This window comes from Canis aureus, chromosome 15 (assembly GCF_053574225.1).
Source record: "Canis aureus isolate CA01 chromosome 15, VMU_Caureus_v.1.0, whole genome shotgun sequence".
Classification (NCBI taxonomy): Eukaryota; Metazoa; Chordata; class Mammalia; order Carnivora; family Canidae; genus Canis; species Canis aureus.
In genome coordinates, this window is record NC_135625.1 from 11,674,471 (window position 1) to 11,697,066 (window position 22,596).

The 22,596-nt window shown below is 39.2% G+C and overlaps 1 protein-coding gene across 5 annotated transcripts; it reads left to right on the top strand.

Moving 5' to 3' along the window:
* Positions 1 to 1,855: 1,855 nt before the first annotated feature.
* Positions 1,856 to 22,343, top strand: LOC144284257 (beta-defensin 109-like). 5 transcript variants are annotated; one of them, XM_077848586.1, is made up of 4 exons: positions 1,856 to 3,641; positions 4,888 to 5,003; positions 12,284 to 12,606; positions 22,002 to 22,343. In XM_077848586.1, the coding sequence occupies exons 3-4, from the start codon at positions 12,537 to 12,539 to the stop codon at positions 22,205 to 22,207; spliced, it is 276 nt and encodes a 91-aa protein (XP_077704712.1). In that variant the 5' UTR covers positions 1,856 to 3,641; positions 4,888 to 5,003; positions 12,284 to 12,536; the 3' UTR covers positions 22,208 to 22,343. The 5 variants fall into 5 exon arrangements, with proteins under 5 accessions (XP_077704712.1, XP_077704714.1, XP_077704711.1 ...); XM_077848588.1 differs by lacking the exon at positions 1,856 to 3,641 and adding an exon at positions 4,366 to 4,499; XM_077848587.1 differs by lacking the exons at positions 1,856 to 3,641; positions 4,888 to 5,003 and adding an exon at positions 7,872 to 8,012.
* The last annotated feature ends 253 nt before the right edge of the window (positions 22,344 to 22,596 follow it).

The following is a 22,596-nucleotide window of genomic DNA, read 5'->3' on the forward strand; positions in this document are numbered from 1 at the left end:
GACCTATTTTAAAAAGTCATTTTCACTCCATTACTGTTTGGTTCCCATCTTTCTACTGGGTCTGGACAAGCTCCCCCAGCCACTTCATCTGAGGACACTAATGGCCTTCCAACGGGAAAATGCACTACCTCATTCCTTGCAGCCTTGTGGGGTCTCCCTCCCTGACAAAGGGGCGATGTCCAGGAACTCACACAATTGGATTTCCCCACACCAGTCAGACTCTACCAGAAATCTGAATTTGTAGACAGAGCAACACCCACCCAGATACCAAATAGTCTCCTCTACATCCTTTCTGAAGGTAGCACTCTGGCCCATCCTTGTATTCCTGGCTGAGATCTATGGAATTTCTCAAGTTACCACCTTTCACTGGGCATGGTCTTTTGGCTTTTCCTTACATCCTGTAAAGCACTGCATGGCTTCCAATGCCTGCTGTAACAAATCACCACAGATTTTGTGACTTAAAGCAAGACAGTTCATTATTTGAATAGTTCTGTAGGTTAGAATTTAACCAAAGATCCAATGACATGGATCTCAATGGGTTAAGATCAAGATATCAGCAGGACTTAATTCCTTTCTGGAAGCTCTATGGTTCCCTTCCTCCATGGTTGGGACAGCAATGGGAACTATCACAGGCAATCATGCTTCACCCATTTAACAGGCTTGCATCCTTCTCACATCCTCACATTCAAAACTTACATTCTGCCTCTCTCTTCCATTTTTTTAGGAGCCTTGTCATTACATTGGGCCCACCTGGGTAATCCAAGATATTATCCCTATTTTACGATCAGCTGATTAGCATCCTCAATTCCACCTTCCACCTCAAACTACTTTGCCATAGGAGGTGACATTATTCACAGGTTCCAGGGACGGATGGCTGAAGAAAATGTGATATAAGTGTATACACACACACACACACACACACACACACACACACTGGAATATCATTAAGTCACAAAAGGAAGGGAATCATGCCATTTATTACAATATGGATGGATTCTGATGGCCTTACACAAGTGAAATAAGTCAGAAAGAGCAAGACAGTGTTTGATTTCAAGGGGAATCCAAATGAGAAAAAAAGAAAAAACAACAACACCTCATTGATATAAAGATTGGCAGTTGCCAGAGGCAGGGGTGGGGGATGCATGGTGAAATGGGTGAAGGAATCAAAAGGTACAAATTTCCAGTTATAAAATAAATAAGCCCTCAGGATATAATGTACAGCACCATTACTACAGTCAATAACACTATATATGTGGAAGTTATTAAAAGAGTAAATCTTAAAAGTTCTCATCACAAGGAAACAAAATTTATAACTGTATGGTGATGGATGTTAAGTAGATTTACTGTGGTGATCACTTCACGATATATACATATATTGAATCATTACTTTGTATAACTGAAACTAATATAATGTTAGTAATTATATCTCAATAAAAACATTCTTTCTCAGTTATCAGTAACACAAGAGGCCGCTCAGTAAGCATATAAAAGATCTAAATAATACTACAATGAATTTAATCTAATTAATCTAATTTTAAAATTTTCACACAACCACAGCAGAAAAAACATTCTTTTTAAGTGTGCACTTACCAATATAAACCACAAAATTTTGTTTTGGCATGGGAAACAAAATTATCCAAATCATACAAAGTGGGGATCCCTGGGTGGCGCAGTGGTTTAGCGCCTGCCTTTGGCCCAGGGCGCGATCCTGGAGACCCGGGATCGAATCCCACGTCAGGCTCCCGGTGCATGGAGCCTGCTTCTCCCTCTGCCTGTGTCTCTGCCTCTCTCTCTCTCTCTCTGTGACTATCATAAATAAATAAAAATTAAAAAAAATTAAAAAACAAAACAAAACAAAAAAAAGAAAACAAATCATACAAAGTGTATCCTGTGACCCTAACAGAAGTAAAATAAGAATCAATATTCAGTATCAGGAAAATTCTCATCTATTTGGAAATTAAACAACACACTCTGAACAAAAATGAGTAAGCATTTTGAATCAAAAAAAAAGGAAATCATATCATATCAGACTGTATGAGATAAAGCCAAATTAGCATTTGGAAATAGATTTATAGTTCCTATTTGCTAATATTATCTAAGAAGAGCAAATTAAATCTAAAGAAAGTCAGGTTAATAAAGATAGTAAGAGAAATTAATTAAACAGAAAATCAATAGGGAAGAAAGATGAAATCAAAAGTTGGTTCTGTGGAACGATGAAAAAAATGCACAAACCCCGTACAGGTTGATTTGAGAGAGAGTCAAGGGAGAAACAGAATACAAATAACCAGTATCAGTAATTAAAGAAAGGAGCCAGAAATTACAGATCTCAGATCAATAAGCAGGTCTTATAAGACATAGCTTTAGGTCATCAAATTCAACAACTTTGGTGGAACAGGGTAATTTCCTAAAAGAAACAAACTACCAGAACTTACTTAAGAAATGAGAAAAGGAAAAACTACATGGACAGAAGATAAGTGGTTGTCGGCACCGGGGGGCTGGAACCATTACACAAAGATGTGAGGAAACTTCTGGCAGTAAGAGAGCTGTTCTGTGTATGATTGTGATCTTGGTGACACAAATACATGGTTTTTAAAAAAACTCATAGAAATGTACACTAAATTTTGGGGTGCCTGGCTGGCTCAGTTGTAAGAGCATGCAATTCTTGATCTCAGGGTCATGAGTTGAAGCCCCATGTTGGGTGTGGAGATTCCTAAAAGAAGTAAACTCTAAAAGAAAGAAGGAAGGAAAGAAAGAGAAAAGAAGAAAGAAAGAAAAAGTACACTAAATTTTAATGAATAAAATTTTACTGTGTATATCTCAATAATTCTTGCCTGTTCCTGTCTTAGGGTTTTGCCACTCCCTTTACCTAACTTCTAATAGCTTGTGCCTTCTTTTCATTAAGGAGTGACAGGATGGAATTCATTTATAAGAATCTGCTGTATTTCTCCACCAGAACGTGGCCTTCCTGAGTGACCGTAGCTTCCACCCACATAACTTCCCTGTACCTTGAGGCCTGGAAGAACCACAGGGGCAGACAAACACCTGGAGGAGGCCCAGTCATGCAGAAAACCCATCTCATTCTCTCTCACAGTCCAAACTATAAAGCACTGTGTGCTGATCTTGGGCAGCAGAGACATAACCCTGTCTGGCCCTGTCTGGCCCTACTCCAGAAGCTCACATAACCTCCATTTCTTCCCAGGTGCATCCAAGGTCAGCTCCAACCTGATGATCCCAGAGTGAAACCAAAGTCCTGAGAATTGGTCCAAAAAGCCAGAGAAAAACACACCTGGCATGAGGACTTAGATGCCCGTAAGCCAGAGTTCTTGACAGGAGAAAGTTCTGCCCCTGGCACCTACCTGGAAATGTCTGGAGACCCTTTAGTTCTGACTACTAGAAAGGTGCTACTCGTGTCATTAATGGCTAGGGGCCAGGGAGGGTGCTAAACCCCTGACAGTGGACAGGAATGACCTTGAAGACACAGAATCATCTGTCGCCAAATGTCAACAGGGCTGTGGTTGAAAAAAACCCTCTAGGCTTCGACACAATGCTACGAAGCAGAAGAAGAACCAGAAGTGGATAAATGTCTTGCCTCAAGAGCACGTTGCAGCCTCCCTAGGAGAGCCCAGATCACCTGTAAATAGGTATGAGTCACCCAGCCACTCCCACATTGACTCTTCTGAATGTTGTGCCTTTAATTCATGGACATGCAGCACATGAAAGTAATTTTTGGACACTCCAGCATAATTATGAACATTTTTTATTCTTATATACTGTTGCTCTCTTGTCTTTGCTTCTCCGTCTTTTCCTATGCCTGACAAATTCCTGGTCTGATTGATAATCCAGGTGAATCCGATTAATTCATTCCCAGTTCCAGACATAGTCTTTGTACATTGCCATGGCACTTTGTTTTCCTAGATAACTTAAAATCTGTCGAATAAGCTATAAATGGATTTACAACAATCACTTAAAACATCCGCACGTCAAAAAAAATGACTTCAAAATGAAGAACATTGCTGCCACAGTGGCATCACTATTTCCCGTTGCTACTTTGTTCCTGTGTCCATTTTTTCAGTGGGGTTTTCTCCAAACCCCACCTCCCAGACCCCTTCACTGATCTGCTTCCAATTAGGTCACAACAAACATTAGGTGCCACAGGGGAATTTGGATTTTGGAGAAGGGGTGAAGGGGCTTCCTTACTCCCTTTTGCTCCTGTCACCATTGCTACAGCAGCAACAGCCAGCCTCAGCATCCCCCTTCCTAGGGCACCGCTAGAACCAATCGCATCATTCTCTCACAGAGACACCAGCAACTAGTTCCTGTCCCTTTTTCATAGGGCTGAGGCCCAATGCCTATAAAACCTCTCTTTAGAGCTCCAGCAGTTGGACAGCATGCCCCTCCTCAGAGGCCTGAGAACCAGGGGACCCCTCTGCAGGCTCCTGGTCTCTTCCATTTTGATGTCCCCCTGAGGGGTGGCACCTGCTGCCTGCAGTTACTTCTGGGTAACCTCAGCACTCCCTCGAACCCTTCATAACCTGTGCAACAAATCCAGTTTTAAATGTATTCAAAATACTAGTATATTCTACTTGACTGAATCCTGGCTAACATAGCTCCTACTATCATGGTTACTGCCTCCCCTCTTGTTGCTGCTGCTACTACTCTGTCATCCTATAAATCTGGAAGACAGGCAGGTCTAGTTACCTAATGGATAAAGCAACAAAGCATCATGAAGACGATACTTCATCACTCACAACTGACAGATCAAGTAGATGAAAAATGCACTAAGTCTATAGAGGCTCTAAAGAAATTTGTAAAGCAAAATCTAGAAGATGTATATTCAACTCTAAGCATTATAAATGTGAGATATAATTCAATTTCCCTTGTCTACAGAACATAAAGAAGAATTCACCGAGGGTCCTCCATCACTCTAAATGGAAATGGCAGGGACAAGTACATTTGCTGATCATGCAATGCAACTGGGATTTAATAACAAAATGGAAACTAAGGTAAGAAAGCATAAAGTAATTAAAAAATAATCAATAACCAGAAAGGAAATGATAATGAAGATCCTCCTTATACTGGTTTACCGAGCAGGTAAGCTAACATTCCTACATAGTATAAAGGATTATCATGAAAATAATGTAAAATGTAAAATTTTATTCAACTAAATGGAAAGATAATTCTGGCAATGGCGATGGTCTATGGTGCATCCACAGAAACATAATATTCACTCCTCCACAAGTAAAAGATCATCACTAAAATCCTCTTAGATATATGTTAAATATCCACCAAGGATTGTAGTATAGCATCAAGCACTTAAAATGCCAATTCTGGGATCCCTAGATGGCACAGCGGTTTGGCGCCTGCCTTTGGCCCAGGGCGCGATTCTGGAGACCGGGGATCGAATCCCACATCGGGCTCCTGGTGCATGGAGCCTGCTTCTCCCTCTGCCTGTGTCTCTGCCTTTCTCTCTCTCTCTCTCTCTCTCTCTCTCTGTGACTATCATGAATAAATAAATAAAATCTTTAAAAAAATAAAAAATAAATATATAAAATGCTAATTCCCTCACTATTTAACATATAACACACTAGTAGGTCCATACATATAATAGTATGCAACAAAATCTTACAGGAATTATGTTTCCCTCTAGACTGCAATCAGTATTTGTTGGGGTATAAATACAGAATAAAATGGTACAGTTCATTCCTGAATGAATGAAAATAACATTTAGCAAAATAAAAAAATAATACCGTATTTTTAAATAGCCCATGTTATGGGTTGATTAAGTAAGGTTTGGTGGTGGGAGGAGGGGGACAAGACAGTGATCATCACTGGGTTGGGGCAGTGGGAGTTGAGTAAAAGTGAAATGACCATGTTGGGAGTGAATCAGAGAATGCGTGAGATTCCCCTAGGCTCAAATCCAAAGATGTGGTAGACAGCCTTTTCTTTCTGGCACTCACAACTCAGAATCGGTTGGCCATAAACTATGATCTGTCTGAAGTTCTGGATGAAGCAAAGAGAGGAAACAAGCAAAAGCTCTAGGTGGATATTTGTTTGCTTTCTTTCACTGTGACTATATAGCTTCTGATGGCATGAGCTGGAATTTGTAACTGAACATCGTAATTGCTTGTGCTCACTTCCTCCTTATGGTTATTACCAATAGCAATGATTTTTTTCCAGTAGGGTCTATAATATATCTCACAGCTTTATCATGAAGTATTTGTTGTTATTCCTTCTTTCAACAATGAGCATAAAGTTGAAAAAGAAACATTAAGTGTTTATCACAGGGAATACTCTTCCACCAATTATTTTTCATAATTTTTTTTATTCTTTCTCTCTCTCCCATCCAATCTCTCTCTCTTGCACACATGCGTGCAATCCCAGATGTATAATTGTATGCAAGGGAGATAAGGTCATTTGTATTGTGATTCTACATATTTTTATTACATCTACCTCTTTACACTTGAAAAGACTTGAAACATGATTGTGTTACCTTTGGCGTCTTCACGCCTGAACTCATGTCCTGTGGGAACAATTTTCCTAGAGGATAGTTGTGTGCTTGTATTACTAGATGTCTACAGTTGCATACACATTACCCTAAACTAAGCAACCTAAAATGATAAGCTTTTACTATCTAAATAATTTGTGTGGTGAGACTCACGTGAGTACCTCTGGCTTTGATGAGATTGCTGTCCAGCTTTTGGCCTGGATTAGAGGTTCTTTTGAAGGCTGGACTTAGGGCAGAGGGGAGGAATCAGCATCCAAGCTCAATCATGTCATCACTGACAGGCCTCAGGTCTTCATTAGTGAATTGCTAATCATCAATTCCTTTCCATTGGGTAGCTCAGAACATGGGAGCAGACTTTACTCAGAGCAACTGAATAAGCCAGCAAAAGGGTTAGAGAGGGTGCCCAAGATGGGAAAAAAAAGACTCTTCCTGTAACCCAATCTAGAAAGTGACATCCCATCCATCTGCTGTCTCCTCTTCACACATCCAGTCTCCTCTAAGGAAAGGAGCTGCACAAAAGCATGAACACAAGGAATCAGGGGTCACTGGGCACCATCGCAGAAGCTGATAATCATAATACCCAACAGAGTAGATTTTTTTCCAGAGAGCACAACTTAGGTTAAAAGAAAGGGCAATCATCATAATGATTGTTCTGCCAAGATGACAAAGGACATCTATCCTGGGGAAAGTTTCCTGAAGTCTTTAGCTATGGTTGAATTTCAGTAATGGGATTCCAAGCAATTTAATTTTTTCATACTTTCTGGTGTTTTCTAGGTTTTCTATAATGCTAGGTTTTAATTATAAACATTTAATGAAATAATAAAAATCTATTAAAATGGCTGCAAAAATCTTTAAAAAGGTTGAAATATGCTTTCAACAAAACAGTGTTTATAAAGATAAAATACCAAACTTTTGAAACATGCTCCGTATCATCCTTGTTATGAAGCCCTTCCTGACTTTCCCATTACTGCTCCCTTGGTAGAAATAACCAGGAAAATAATCACTATCTCCTCTGGGTTGTGTCCTTTACATAGCCTATTGCCTGCACCCACTTAGCTGTCCATATCCTATGATCTGATTGTGATCAATCTGGTGTAGCCCTGGTTTTTACTCTGCTGCCTGATGCACAATAGATACATAATGTATGAACACGATTATACATGTGTGTGCACATGGAGAATAGTAGAGAACACAACCCGGTAAGGATGTCCTGAGTCTTGAAAATGGACAGCATTACCTTCTGCTTTGTCATCCATGAGTTACCATGGCCTTTGTGTACTTTGGCCCTGGAGATTTCCTGTGGGAGACTGAGTTATTCCCTTTTTGTTAAGCTCTACTAACCAAGAACAAACCACAGGCCCAGGAGCATCATAAATAGCCATGGACCTGCCATACTTAGAAACCCAGGCTCCAAGCATGTCGATGCCTTTTTTCTTCACTGACCATTCAGCCATGAGGCTCCATGTGCTTTTCTTCATGCTCCTCTTTCTGACCCTCTTATCACCAGGTAAGGTGGTGGCTGATTGCCAGAGTCTGCCATCTGGATGTCTTTCTGGCAGGTCAGACAAGACCCTGGATTCATAAGCCTGATACCAACAACCACACTAGGATTATAACAGGGTAAAATAGGAAAGAGAACATTCCTTTGCCATTATACCCACTGCCTGATGCAATCTCATTCTGCTTTATCCTTACTTTGTGCCTTGGGTGCCCTGGTAAGTCATGACAATTGACTTGTAGATAGGAAGATCTGAAGGGGTTGGATTGCAGGGGCATCTACCGCTGTATCTACTCACCAGGTCAGAGGAAGAGATGGGTGGAGTCCCACTGACAGGAACTATGCTAAGGGCACATCTTGGGGAATCTGTCATATAAATATTTGGCTCCCAAAGGAATTTAGAAGCCAGTATTGAGTAATAATACACAGCTCTCATTATGGGAGAGGTTATGTCAATAGTTGTATAAGTAGGTTATCATATGCCTTTTTTTCACCCAAAATAGACACTGTGGGAAAGTAAGAAAATGGAACACTGTTATAACTGTATCCCAACAGCAGGCATAAGTTAGAATTGTCTCAGCCAAACTGGCCATAGAATCACTCTGCACAAACGGCATAAACATGGAATAAGGTTTCAGAAGGAGGGTTACAGTCCCCAGGAAAGGGTTATTGAGAAGACCAAGTGCTGCTCCATATTCTAGGAAGTGATTCTTATGACAAATAACAATCACACTGAATAGGTATCAAAGCATAAATATAGCCTCAAATAATGAAGCAAGTAGGAGGAACAAATGCTTTGGAATATTCAAGAGCTATGTAGGAAGAAAATGGTTGAGCCAGGAAATGGAGACAATAACACAAAAGGTGATGCTCTGTGATCATAAACCCTTAGTGCTAAGATGGTCATTAAAAGTTATCAGATTTGGGGTCCCAGAATGGCTCTGTCAGTTAGCATCTGACTCTTGATTTGGTCTCAGGCCATGATCTCAGGATTATGAGATCAAGCCTTAAGTTGGGCTTTGCACTGGGCACAGAGCCTGCTTGAGATTTTTCTCTCCCTCCCTCACTGTCTCTCTCTTAAAAAAAAAGTTATCAGGTTCAGAGGCACCTGAGTGGCTCAGTTGGTTAAGTATCTGACTCTTGATCTCAGCTCAGGTCTTGATCTGAGAGTCATGAGGTTAAGCCCCAAGTTAGGCTGCACTCTGAGCATGCAGCCTACTAACTAACTAACTAACTAACTAACTAACTAACTAACTAGCTAACTAACTAGCTAAAATAAATAAATAAATAGATAGATAAATAAATAATAAATAAATATCAGGTTCAAATTCATTATTTTCATATGAGATGACTGAGGTCTGTAGAAGTACTTCACAATTCTTCAATTTAAGGATTCATACATGCATCTGAAAATAATATGTCAGGGTTGCAGAGTTTGATAATCAGCTATGCAGAAAGAGTTGAAATGGTTCGTAGGTAACACAGGAGGAGCTAGCGTCATTTGGACCAAGCATGTCGTGAAAACACATATTAGATGAAATAATCTTTTTTTTAATTTTTTAAGATTATTTATTTATTGGTTCATGATAGACACAGACAGAGAGAGAAAGAGAGGCAGAGACACAGGCAGAGGGAGAAGCAGGCCCCATGCCGGGAGCCCGACGCAGGACTTGATCCCAGGACTCCAGGATCGCTCCCTGGGCCAGAGGCAGGCGTCAAACCGCTGAGCCACCCAGGGATCCCCTAGATGAAATAATCTTTATGTTTGCACTTGGAGATATTTTCTTTTGGCATTAAAGGAGGATTTGTTTAGAACATTCTCACTGCCAGACACTGTTCTAAATTTCATATTGGGTAGGAAGGTATCAACTACGACTATGTTATCCACCGACTGACTATCCATTATGACTAAAATAGAGTAGTATTTCCTGGTTTAATGGAGCTTCCAATATTAACCTTCCATGTTGTTTGCATGCTGTTATTTTTATCTTCTGCTAAATTTTTTGACAACTTTAAAAACAGGGTGAATCAGGAAGAGTGCATTCGTTTCCTCATGATGCAAGCAGCCCATCAGGCAGACTTACTTGGAGTTCTTCAACCTATAAGCCTCTAACCAGGAAGGAGCTCTGAGACTCCTTCTTGCTCTTCCTCCCCTAGTGGTCTCAGCTCTCCCACCTATTCCTTTTCTTTGCTTCCATATCCTCTTTCACTTTCATCTCTCCTTCTAAGTCCTCTATGGGAAAGACTGTCATTTTGTGGTTTTGCCCCTAACTTCTCAATCTCCAAATATCTCTTGATTCATTTCAATAAAGTTAGTAGTCTGTCATCTTATTTCCAACATATACCATCTTCCAGGCACTTTTCTGAACTTTAGGCCTAAAAAACAAGTAAGCTATATTACTACGCGAAAGGATCTGAAACTTTTATGGGAGGCAACAAATATAGAACTGAACGATTATATCAAAATAAGTGAAAAGTTAAAGTATGGATGTTTGGGAACATGGTGTTACAGAGGAAGAGAGCAAATACTTTCTATGAGATTAGTCAAAGTACAAAAAAGCCCATATAACACTGATTTATAAAAGATGTCATGATTGTATCTGCTTATAAATGAAAGTTGATTTGCTAGGTGAATCAGAGGACTGGAGGGGGCTTCAGACACATAAATGGACATGAATAAAGCCACCAAGTTGTGACAGGCATGGTGTATTACAGGTCCAGCATGCAGAGATGTTGAGGTGAGGTGATCGTGCCTGAGGGCTGGCAGAGAGAATCAGAGGCAGCCCACAGAGGGTCCTAAGGGCACATGCTGTGGGAGGAGGAGCTTGTCATGTACTGGTTGGCTCTGAAAATTGAATGAACAGACTCATTTGCTTTAGAAACACCTCTTTAAGTAATGAAGATGGACAGGAAGGGATGGCCTGGGGAATGATCATGGGACTTTACCTGCAAGAGAGTACAGCTAAGCAATTACTTTGAGTGAATAGAGGGCCGCATGAATGGAACATGTAAGAGCTATAACTGATTATAGTTAATGAATAAATGAATGCACTGGAATGATAATTCTTGGGTTCCTGAATAAAGTCAAAGGACATTAACCCAGAAAGAAAATACACTAAGGAGAATGTTTGTTTTTTTATGTTTCTTCATTTTTGAGATTTCAAAGACAAAATGAGGGCCAATTTCAACATCTTGAGTTTTAGGAACCTATGCATCTTTCAGGTGGAAATGTGTAACTTTGAAAATATGGACCTGGTATTCAGATGAAAACTGGCTGCAGGAGTCATATCATTGCTCAGTAATAAGTGTCTAAATTTTAAAGAGTACCTGGAAAAACTTAGGGGAAGCCAGTAGTATGAAAAGAGAAGACAGAATAGAGAAGATGAGAAAATGAAAGTAAGGAGGTGAAAGGATAAGAGGGAATTGGAGAAGAAAAAGGAAGAGAATACCATTGACAGAATCAGGAAAAACACCACACATATTGAACAAATGCAGAAAAGTTGCTAGGAGTCTGTCAGTGAATTAAGAAAAACATTGAGCTGATGAGCATCAAACCAAATTAACTAACAGTAGCAAGATTCAAGAAATCACATGTTACACAAAGATCTGGTAAAGTTGGAACTAAAATAAGGTCATAGGGTTATTTTACAAGTTGTCTCCCAGCTTTATTGAGGTATACAAATCAAAGTTTTGTATATTTAAGGTGTACAACATGAAGATTTGATTTATGTATAAATTTGCAATAACATGGAGGAACCTGAGGACATGATGCCAAATGACATGTCACAGAGGAATGCTGCATGAGCTCATTTATATGAGCTCATATAATCTATATGAGTATAACTGTTTATAATCTAAATAGTTAAACTTATAGGAGCATTGAGTAGAATGGTGGTCACCAAGAGCTGGGGGATGAAGGAAATGGGGAGGTCATAAGTTTTCATGGAAATAGACTTACGTGGAATCTGGACTGCTTCTACCATTTTCACTGCCCACAGCCATTAGTCCCCTACCTGTGACAGTGTGCCAGTTCTGGAGTCCTTGTGGCAACCCAAAGACCATTATTTTGAGTGTTTAGTTTATCAGTAAGAAAATAAACTCTTATTTAGGAGAAAATGTTCACACTAGCTCAATCAGTAATGAACTATGTAGTGTCTGGTCAAACATACAAGCCCAAAAAATAATTCATAGCAGAAAGAGAGTGTGGATAGTTTTTCTATGTATTTATATTATTGCACATGAAGCTAACAAGAGTTGTGACCCATCTTGTGATTCTCCAGTCCTTTAGAGAGAGTATCTATAAAACTAAAGAAGAAATTGAAGATAGCCTGGAAACTGAGGATAGCACGTTCTTCTAAGAATAAATATATGACCTTTTGGTGGTGCCTGAGAGACTATAAGACATACATTCTAATGAAAGGAGCCTGTGAGAGAACTTTCAGCATTTCCACCATTTTTGCTTAGAAATCATCCAAAGCAACATGAGTGAGAAAATGAATTGAAATTAGCATCGTCAAGTAAACTAGGATATAGATGGCATGTGAAAAAAAGAGGTGCATGACACCACATGTCAGGAGGTTCCAGCAAAGAACACTTCTAGAAGGTAAGGGGCACACCCTAAGAACAAACTTGAAAATATTCCTTTGCAAAACAAGAACAGAATTCATGGGTGATTAGTGGGAGGATCCCAGGGGTCAGTAGTGGACTTACAAACAGATAATTCAAACTTAACCAAGAGTGGTGTAAAACAACTTACATATGCAACACATAATCTATAGGTGAATCTGAAGGGGAAAAGAGACATTATATTGTGAATAGCCATATATCTACTTAACTCCATGGTTTGAATAAAAGTAAGAGTTAACATAATTAATACAAGATAGTGGTTATTAAAGGCAACTCCTGGCACATACCCTACACAAAGCTTTTAGTCCAAGAAAAACTCATCTCATTCAAAAGCAGGAGTAATGAAAAGTTAACGGTACTGGAATCCAAACAAATGTTTTTTAGATCATGAAAGGTGAACAGGCAACAAAAATTTTAAATTCCTAGACCCAGCAATCCATTCCAATGGGACTATATCCTATAGATATACTTTATGTATATGCCAAGTAGCACGTGTATGTTGAATCATCATAGCTTTATCTGTAAAAACAAAAGATTGGAGATTACCTAACTGATTTCCATCAATCAAAGCACATTTAAATAAGTCATGGCTTGTCTATATATTAAGATGTTCTGAATAAATAAAGTAGAATGACAAATCAATAAGACAAGAAAATGAATGAGGTAGAGTAACTGGAAATGAAAAGCATTTGGCTATTCTTTGCAGTTGATACAACAATAATGACACACTTAACTATCATAATGATAATGGAAATTTCATCTTTTTCTGGTTGCTGGCTATTATAAAAAATCTTACTATAAAACTCCTCTCATGTATGTCTTGGTTTCCAACTTAGGGATAGAATGGAGTCTTACAATATGAATCTTCAGCTTTACTAGGTGAAAATACAATCTTCTCATATTTGGATGAACCAATTTAGAAACCCATCAAGTATTTGAAAGTGATAGAAATGAGAGAGGGAGACAAACCATAAGAGACTCTTAACTCTGGGGAACTGAGAGTTGCTGGAGGAGAGATAGGTGGGGGAATAAGGTAAATTGGTGATGGGCATTAAGGAGGGCATGTGATGTGATGAACACGGGGTATTATACACAACTGATAAGTGATTGAACACTACATCTGAAACTAATAATGTACTATATGTTGGTGAATTGAACTTAAAGTTAAAAAAATAATTGGACTAGACATTAAGCAGCTAACCACCATCTTATTTCTTTTGTTGATAAATATTGTAATATAAATATAGCATGAGTGTATTTGATTAATAAACCCAGGTAGAAAAAAAGAAAGTGGTAGGGATTAAAAATAGATGTAGAATTAAAATACTTAACAATAAAAGTAAATAATTGGGAGGAGTGAAATGATGATGACAAAAATGTAAAGTCATTATATTATATAAGAGTAAATATTTTGATTAATTTTAGGTTTGCTATATTAAGAACATATGTTTTAATTCTATGAGAACTACGACAAGAATGGGAACAAAGGTTTAATTTCCTAACTAATCGAAAAAAATGAAATGATTAAAATAATCCAATAGAAAAGAGGAATTGAGAGAGAGAAAAGGAATAGTGACTAGGCAAACAGAAAACAAAGTACGATGGTAAAATTAAACTCAAATACATTAGTGAAGACATTAACATGCAAATAGATTAATTTTCTACTTCAAGTCAAAGATGGTCAGCACTTATTTTAAAACTCAGACAACTAAACTCTACTATATGGTACCAAGAAACCCACAAAAATCAAAACCAAAACCAAGACCAAAAAACAACCAACCCACACAAAATGAAACCATTCAGAAAGGTTAGAAGGAAAAGGAGGGTGTTGTAGACTAACCAGTGTCCCTACAATCCCAAGCCTCGGACCTCAGAATGTGACCATATTTGGAGACTGGGGTTTCACAGTGGTGATTAAGTTAAATGAAGTAATTAGGGTGGGACCTAACTCAATATGGCTGGTGTCCTTATAAGAGGAGGAAATTTGGACACAGACACATAGGAGGGAACACAGTGTGAAGACACAATAAGGAGATGGCCATCTGCAAACCAAAGAGGTGGAACTGATCTTGTCTCAGGTCTCTCACAAAGAATCTTAATGCACTGCATCCAACTACAGAATACAAAATTTTAAGCACAGCCAAAGCATTTCAAAAAATCGCCATATACTCAGTCATAAAGCAGCAGAGGGTGGGAAGAAGCTGAGAAAGTCCACTCTTCCTCCAGTCATGGGTGCATAAGTAGAGAGGCCACTAATGGAATCTGATGCACAAAAGGGTCGGGGAGCCGAGGGACACTCTGTAGACACTGTGGCTTTCAGTGAGTGTGGAGCAGCCGCCAGCTGAGGCTGGACGTGGACTGGAGCCCCCGGGAGACCCCTCTCCTAAGGTCAGAAGAACCCAGAGAGGCTCCATAGAGCTCCAGCCGTGGCTTATTGTGAAAGGGGAAAACCGTATGTCAAGGCAAGTTTTTCCTGTTTTCTTCTAGGAATTTTACAGCTTTGGGTCTTACACTGAAGTCTTTAATCTATTTTGAGTTAATTACATATCACATATGTATATATATATAATGTCATCTGCAAATAGAGACAATTTTACGTCTTCATTTTCAGTTTGGACACCTTTGATTTTTTTTTTTTTTTTTTTTGCCTGGTTGCTCTAGCTGGGACTTCCATACTGTGATGAATAAAAGTAGTGACAATGGAAATGCTTGCTTTTTTTCTGATCTAGAGGGAAAGACTTTATTTATTTTTTTTAAAAAGATTTATTTATTTATTTATGATAGAGACTGAGAGAGAGAGAGAGAGAGGCAGAGACACAGGAGGAGGGAGAAGCAGGCTCTACGCCGGGAGCCCAACACGGAACTCGATCTGGGGACTCCAGGATCATGCCCTAGGCCAAAGGCAGACGCTAAACCACTGAGCCACCCAGGGATCCCCAGGGAAAGATTTTAAATTCTGCCACTGAATATGTTGTTGGCCATGGGTTTGTCATATTTGGCCTTTATTACGTTCAGGTACGTTCCTTCTGTACCCAGATTATTGAGTGTCTTACAGGAAACGACATTGAATTTTATCAAATGCTTTTTCTTGATTTATTGAGACAATCAGATGATTTTTATCTTTCATACTGTATATCAATCACATTTATTGATTTGCATATGCTGAACCATCCTTGCATCCCAGGGAAAGTCATTCTTCATCATGGCATATGATCCTATTAACATACTGTTAAACTCAGTTTGCAAGTATTCGGTTAAGAATTTTTGTATCTGCATCCAGAGTATCGGCCTATAGTTTCAGCTTCTTGTAGTGTCCTTATCTTTGTTATCAGGGCAATGCTGGCCTTGTCAAATAGTTTGGGAGTGTTCCCTCCTCTTCATTTATGCACGTCCAGCTCCATGAGCAGCTGTGGGTGTTGGTGTGCGCTTCCAGCAGCAGGCACAGCGATGGAGGCCAAAACAGGCATCAGATCAGAGGTGTGCAAGTGCATAGCCCCAGTGTGCAGGCATGGCATGGGGGGTCAGTTGTGGGGGGTCTCCACGGATTTCTTGAACCAGAGAAGCTGCAGAAGCCTGGGCTGGATGCCGTCTAGGTCCCCAGCTCTGGCAGGGGGCAGGGTAGGGGAAGGAGTAGGAAGGGACTCAGGTAGCTGGCATCAGGAAGGAGACATCTGCAGGAGTCTGTGGCCGCTGCACTGGCCGCTGGTATTTTTCTACAGCAAAAATTGCTGGGGTCGTGGCAGAGCAGGTCACTGGGGAGGGCAGTTGCCAGCTGCGTGTGGCTGTTGCAGTAACCTCTGCTTTTCTCCTCTGTCCCTAGTCACCTCCCCGCATCACTGCTTTGCCAGTCTGGGAGGGATGAAACCAAAACAGGTCCTTCAGGTGATGCCCCGAAGGCCGGGGAGGCTGCTGGCTAACCCTCTCCCCCTTCCCTTACTGGGGGGCTCTTCCTAGATGGGAACCTCCCTGTGGGCCTGGAGCAGTGCTGGCCTGGAGGATGGGGTGGCACAGGCACACTGAAGCTCTTCTATCCCTTCCTGTGCAATTATTTCAGGCTTTTTGTTGCATCGTGTTGCACTGATGCTTCTTACGTGGACAGCGGAGCTCTTCCAGGATGGCTTTTGCTCCTGGAGAGCTGTCTTATTGTCGATCTTCATGAGGTGGCGGGGGGGGGGGGGGGGGGGGGTGTGCGCAGAAGCTGGGGCCTCCCACATCACCACCATGGTGATGTCACTCCCTCTCCCTTTCCGTAGGGCCCTGTCACTTTGGATTTTAGTTAATTAGGTTTTCTCTGGGAGCTCAGCTCTGTGCTGGGTTTCTAAGTGAACAATCCAGCTTGATCTCTTCATCAGAAAAAGAGCAATTTCTTTTGTAATTTTACGTCCTAAATAGAAGTAGAAGTTCACTTCTGTTCTTTCTCAAACCTCATCTGTTGGAGAGTATTACTATCACTATCATCCGTTCCGTGGGATTTATTAGAATTCCACTCTCACTCTGAGGCCACCTTCTTTCTGTGTTAAATTCTTCCTTCATGGTGCATGTTTTTTAGAATTTCCCTTGCTTTAGATATCTTGGTGATAAATCATGTCAGTCTTTATCTGTCAATTTGTAAATGTTATCCTTATTCTGGAAAGAAAGTGTTACTAAGTACACAATTCTACACCAGCGATAATTTTCTCTCACAGGCCATTCTTTTCTGACTTTCATGTTGCTGCTATTTATAATTATTTCTTTTTTAAATTTTTATTTCTAAATTTGTTATTACTACTTTTTAATTAGTATTTCGTTTTAAGTTTTTTATCTTTTTTCCAGTGTTTTTTGATCTAGCCTTTGTTTTGTTTTATAACCTAATGTGAATTTCTTTACTATCATCTTTTATCTTCAATCTGTGCATGTGTACTTTTCTATCGTTTCTGGAGAATCTCTTTAAGCACTACCTCCTCTCTTTCCTTTCCTGTCCAGGGATTTGAATTAAAGAAATGTGAGATGCTGCGTCTCAGTGCTAAGTTCTGAGTAAATAACTTTTTTTTTCTGAGTAAATAACTTAGATATATCTCCTCATTAACTAATTCTCTTGTCTAATAATTGGTCATTAATACCTTCCTTTTTTTCAAGAACTTTTTGTCATGTTTAGAAGTTTCTATTTTTCAAACCTGCCCACTTATTCTATTATCTATATTGTTTTATTGTTGCTTGTACAACTTTATGATAATAGGTTTTATTTCCTTGAATAATTTGATACATATATGTTTAACTATTTGTCACATTGGCAATGCCAATATCTTTAGTCTTTGAGGGTCCAGATATGTTATTTCATTAACTTTTGCTCATGGTACCTTATCGTTCTGATCATTTGTCACAGTGATGCTATGGCTTATCCTTAGTCAACCTGTATCTTATGGGTCTAAATTGAGAATACGTCTCTGTTACCATCCAAAGCTACCACTGTGAACTCTCCGCCATGTTTACTTCAGTCCCCTACCCAGCCGGCCGCCCAATGCAGAAGGCCCCCTGCCCAAGCTTCAGTTCACAGACCTGTCCTTGAAGGAGTGAGTATTTTAGAAAACTGCCCTCCCACTTTCAAGAATAGCAATGTTTCATAGCTGTTCTCTATGATCCATTTGTTCTCAAGTGGCAGTCACTTGAGAGTACCAAACTTGCATTTGTGGCCAAAAGCCTAAATCATCCTTCCAATCTCATCATATTTGTTTTGTATCTTATGGGAATTTCTGTTTCTAATGTACTGATGGTACCCTATGGTTTTGGGCACTCCGACAGATTCTTTGACAATGCTACCTACATAATTTTTTTTTTTTTACCTACGTAATTTGTTTTTTTGTTTAGTTTTGTTTTGTTTTTTATAAACTGTTGGGATTTTATTTTATTTTTTTTATTTTTTATTTTTTTTAATAAATTAATTTTGTATTGGTGTTCAATTTACCAACATACAGAATAACACCCAGTGCTCATTCCGTCAAGTGTCCCCCTCAGTGCCCATCACCCACTCACCCCCACCCCCCACCCTCCTCCCCTTCCACCACCCCTAGTTCACTTCCCAGAGTCAGGAGTCTTTATGTTCTGTCTCCCTTTCTGATATTTCCCACACATTTCTTCACCCTTCCCTTATATTCCCTTTCACTATTATTTATATTCCCCAAATGAATGAGAACATACACTGTCCTTCTCCGATTGACTTACTTCACTCAGCATAATACCCTCCAGTTCCATCCATGTTGAAGCAAATGGTGGGTATTTGTCGTTTCTAATGGCTGAGGAATATTCCATTGTATACATAGACCACATCTTCTTTATCCATTCATCTTTCTTTTTTTAAAAAAAATTTTATTTATTTATGATAGTCACAGATTGAGAGAGAGAGGCAGAGACACAGGGAGAGGGAGAAGCAGGCTCCATGTTCCAGGATCGTGCCCTGAGCCAAAGGCAGGCGCTAAACTGCTGCGCCACCCAGGGATCCCTATCCATTCATCTTTCGATGGACACTGAGGCTCCTTCCACAGTGTGGCTATTGTGGTCATTGCTGCTAGAAACATCGGGGTGCAGGTGTCCCGGTGTTTCATTGCATCTGTATCTTTGGGGTAAATCCCCAGCAGTGCAATTGCTGGGTCGTAGGGCAGGTCTATTTATAACTCTTTGAGGAACCTCCACACAGTTTTCCAGAGTGGCTGCACCAGTTCACATTCCCACCAACGGTGCAGGAGGGTTCCCCTTTCTCCACATCCTCTCCAACATTTGTGGCTTTCTGCCTTGTTAATTTTCCCCATTCTCACAATGCCATGAATCATTCACGGCATTGTCCAAAATTTTCAGAACTATATTAATAAAGTATCAACAGTGGACATTCTTCTTTCCTTTCTCATTTTATTTATTTATTTATTTTTAAAGATTTTATTTATTCATGAGAGACACAGAGAGAGAGGCAGAGACACAGGCAGAGGGAGGAGAAGCAGGCTCCATGCAAGGAGCCCAACGTGGGACTCGATCCTGGGAATCCAGGATCATGCCCTGAGCCAAAGGCAGACACTCAACTGCCGAGCCACCCAGGTGTCCCTCCTTTCTCATTTTAATAGGATTAAAGCTAGTGTTTCACTATGAAATGCATTTTGTGTTCAGATGCGTTTTAGTTTGTTTAAGGTAATATTCTTCTCTTCCTATTTTTAAAATAACATTTATCAGAAATCAATGTTGATTTTCTTTTCAGTTATCTCCTTATGAATACATATTTAAATTACTTGATCAACTGAATACATTGCATATGTCATTCTGCTACAGCCAAGAGGAACATTATCACCAAATTTTAATCTAAAAATATTGTCTTACCATTCTTAGCTAGGAATGGCCTTATAAGCAAATATAAATAAAAGTAATGTGATGACTAAACAATTCTCGGTTGATAGGATCTGTCCATTATTGAGTGGACCTTCAGTTACCTCATAGGTGAGAAATCCTTTGACACCTCTCAATCCCATCTCTCAATACAGAGGTGAGACCAATTGAAACTATTAACTCTCCTCCTCCTTACTCTTTCTTAGTTGTTTTTTTCTACTGGGCAGTCATTTTATTTTGAGGATTGTAATGCCAGGTCATTAGTTCTGCCATTAGAGACTTTCCTATTAAATTAACTTGGCCGTAATGCAAGTCATCTGGAGAAAATAATGGTCTGTATATGATGAGAAATTTTCAGCTTTTTATTTTTTATTTTTATTTTTAAAATTTTCAGCTTTCTAGATACAACTAAAAGGATTGTTTAGAATGTCCACAAATTTATTTTTTCTTCTGATACACTCAGTGACTAAGGTACATTGAGTTAGGTTGATCATAACTAGATTCAGAGAGAAAAAGAATAACTTTTTCTTATTCTGAGCTGATTGAAACATAAAGAAATGGATTTATGTGTCTATAGAATAGACTAGTCCCACAGCTAGTATCCACATGATCTATTTTCCTGAGATTTCATCCTAAACAGACAGGAAGAAAGAAGGGGGTGAGAAAGGTAAAAAACAACATTGTAAAAGAATAATGAGCATATAGAGTCTTAAGGGAGCTGAAGTAAGAGGACTGCAGCTTTAGGTAGAGGAAACTGCAAGCCCACTATGGTCTGTGAGCGACACATGATCTTCACTCCATCTTACCTCATCTCATTTCTTACCAAACTTACTGTTTTCCATAATTCTCAGCCTAAACAGGTCTTTCTGTTATTCCAATACACTAAGCAAGAGACCTTGCTCTTGCTGTTTTCTATGCCTCTAATACCTTCATGTGAATATTTGCTTATCTTTTCCATGACCGTCATTCAGACCTCAGTTCATCCTTAGAAGTTGCTTCATCCTTAGGAGGCCTCTCTCCGTCCTTTCTATTAACCGCATCTTCCAGACTATATCTGGTCAATTATTGTATTATTATTGTTCTGAAAACCACTTTCTGAAGTTAGCCACTTATTTTTGTATGGTTCAGATTGTATTCCCTGAAGATAAATCCTGTGAGAATAAAAAACATTTCTTCCATTTTCACTGTTCTATTGTTAGTGTAAAGAAAAATGTCTGCTGAATAGAAGGTGCTCAGCAAATATGTGTTGAAGATCCATATAAAGGAGTAAAACAATGAAGAATTCGGTGTCCTTAGAACATAAATGTGAAAGGAAAATGAAATGGGGTCATTTATGTCAAGGGGTTTTAAAATGGAGCCGGGAGGTGATTTAGGACATGGGCCTTATGCACGTCCTCACCTATGGAACCATGAACTTTTGAACTGGGCCAAATTGCAAATATTCCAAGGACTCAGTCTGAACACCTGCAACAATAAGAGATATTGCTTAGTGAGATCCTTAGCAACCAATCAGATTCAGTCAAAATTAGCTTTCTGCCACCAACATCAATCAAAAATTCTTCGTGAAAAATGTTACAGCACATTCCCTTTATGCTTCAAAAACCTCTGGTTTTTGCTCCCTAATAGGATGCTATCTGCATTGCTACCCAAATCTCTGTACCCCAAATTGCAATTCTTTGATCCCACACAAACACTCTTGCATTATGATGGCCTTTTCACAATTTTATGTTGACATGTATTTTGTCCATCCCATTGTTGTTCCATTTTGACATTTACCAAAGTTCTTTTTGAAGCATAAATTAGCAATGCCAGGAACTTATAAGAAAAGGAGGGAAGAGTTTGTTAACGGTTGGGCTGTTGGGTAAAAAAGGCAGTGAAGGTGATGGAACAATTGAATAGATCCTTTGTCTGGCTTCTCTTCTTCACATGGAAATCCTCATAGAGAACTCCGGGTTTCACACTTAACAGTGTTTAGGGTCCTACACTCTCTCATAAACTAATTCTTTCACTGCCTCTCTTCTTCTGCAGTAAGAAGTGGTTTGGCTTCTGGTGAAAACCATTGTTTAAATCTGTCTGGCGTTTGCAGAAGAGACATCTGCAAAATGACAGAGGATCAGATTGGTGCCTGCAAAAGAAGATGGGTATGCTGTAGAGCATGGTGGATTCTTATACCAATTCCAACACCACTTATCTACTCAGATTATCAAGAACCCCTTAAGCCTAAATTGAAATGAAATTAGGAAAAGCATCAAAAGGAAAGTTCTTTGCCTCTAAAATCATTGGAATATACATATTAAACACTCTCTGCTTCATTACCAACTCCTATTACCCCTTGTCAATAAAAATAAATAAATATGGATTTCAAATCTCCAGACACTACTTCTTTGTGACTCATCTTCAGATTCGAACAATCTCTTGAAAAGTGAAAAGCTCAAAAAATAAATAAAATAAGTAAATAAATAAATAAATAAAAGCAAAAAGCTCATTTATGTAACAAAAAGTGTTTTTTTTTTAATTTGTCACCAAAAGACCAAAAAGATTAACAAAAAAGTTGCAAATGAACATATAGTTATACAAAACATAGTTAAATAGAGACACGGTACAAAGGAAATGCAAAATATAG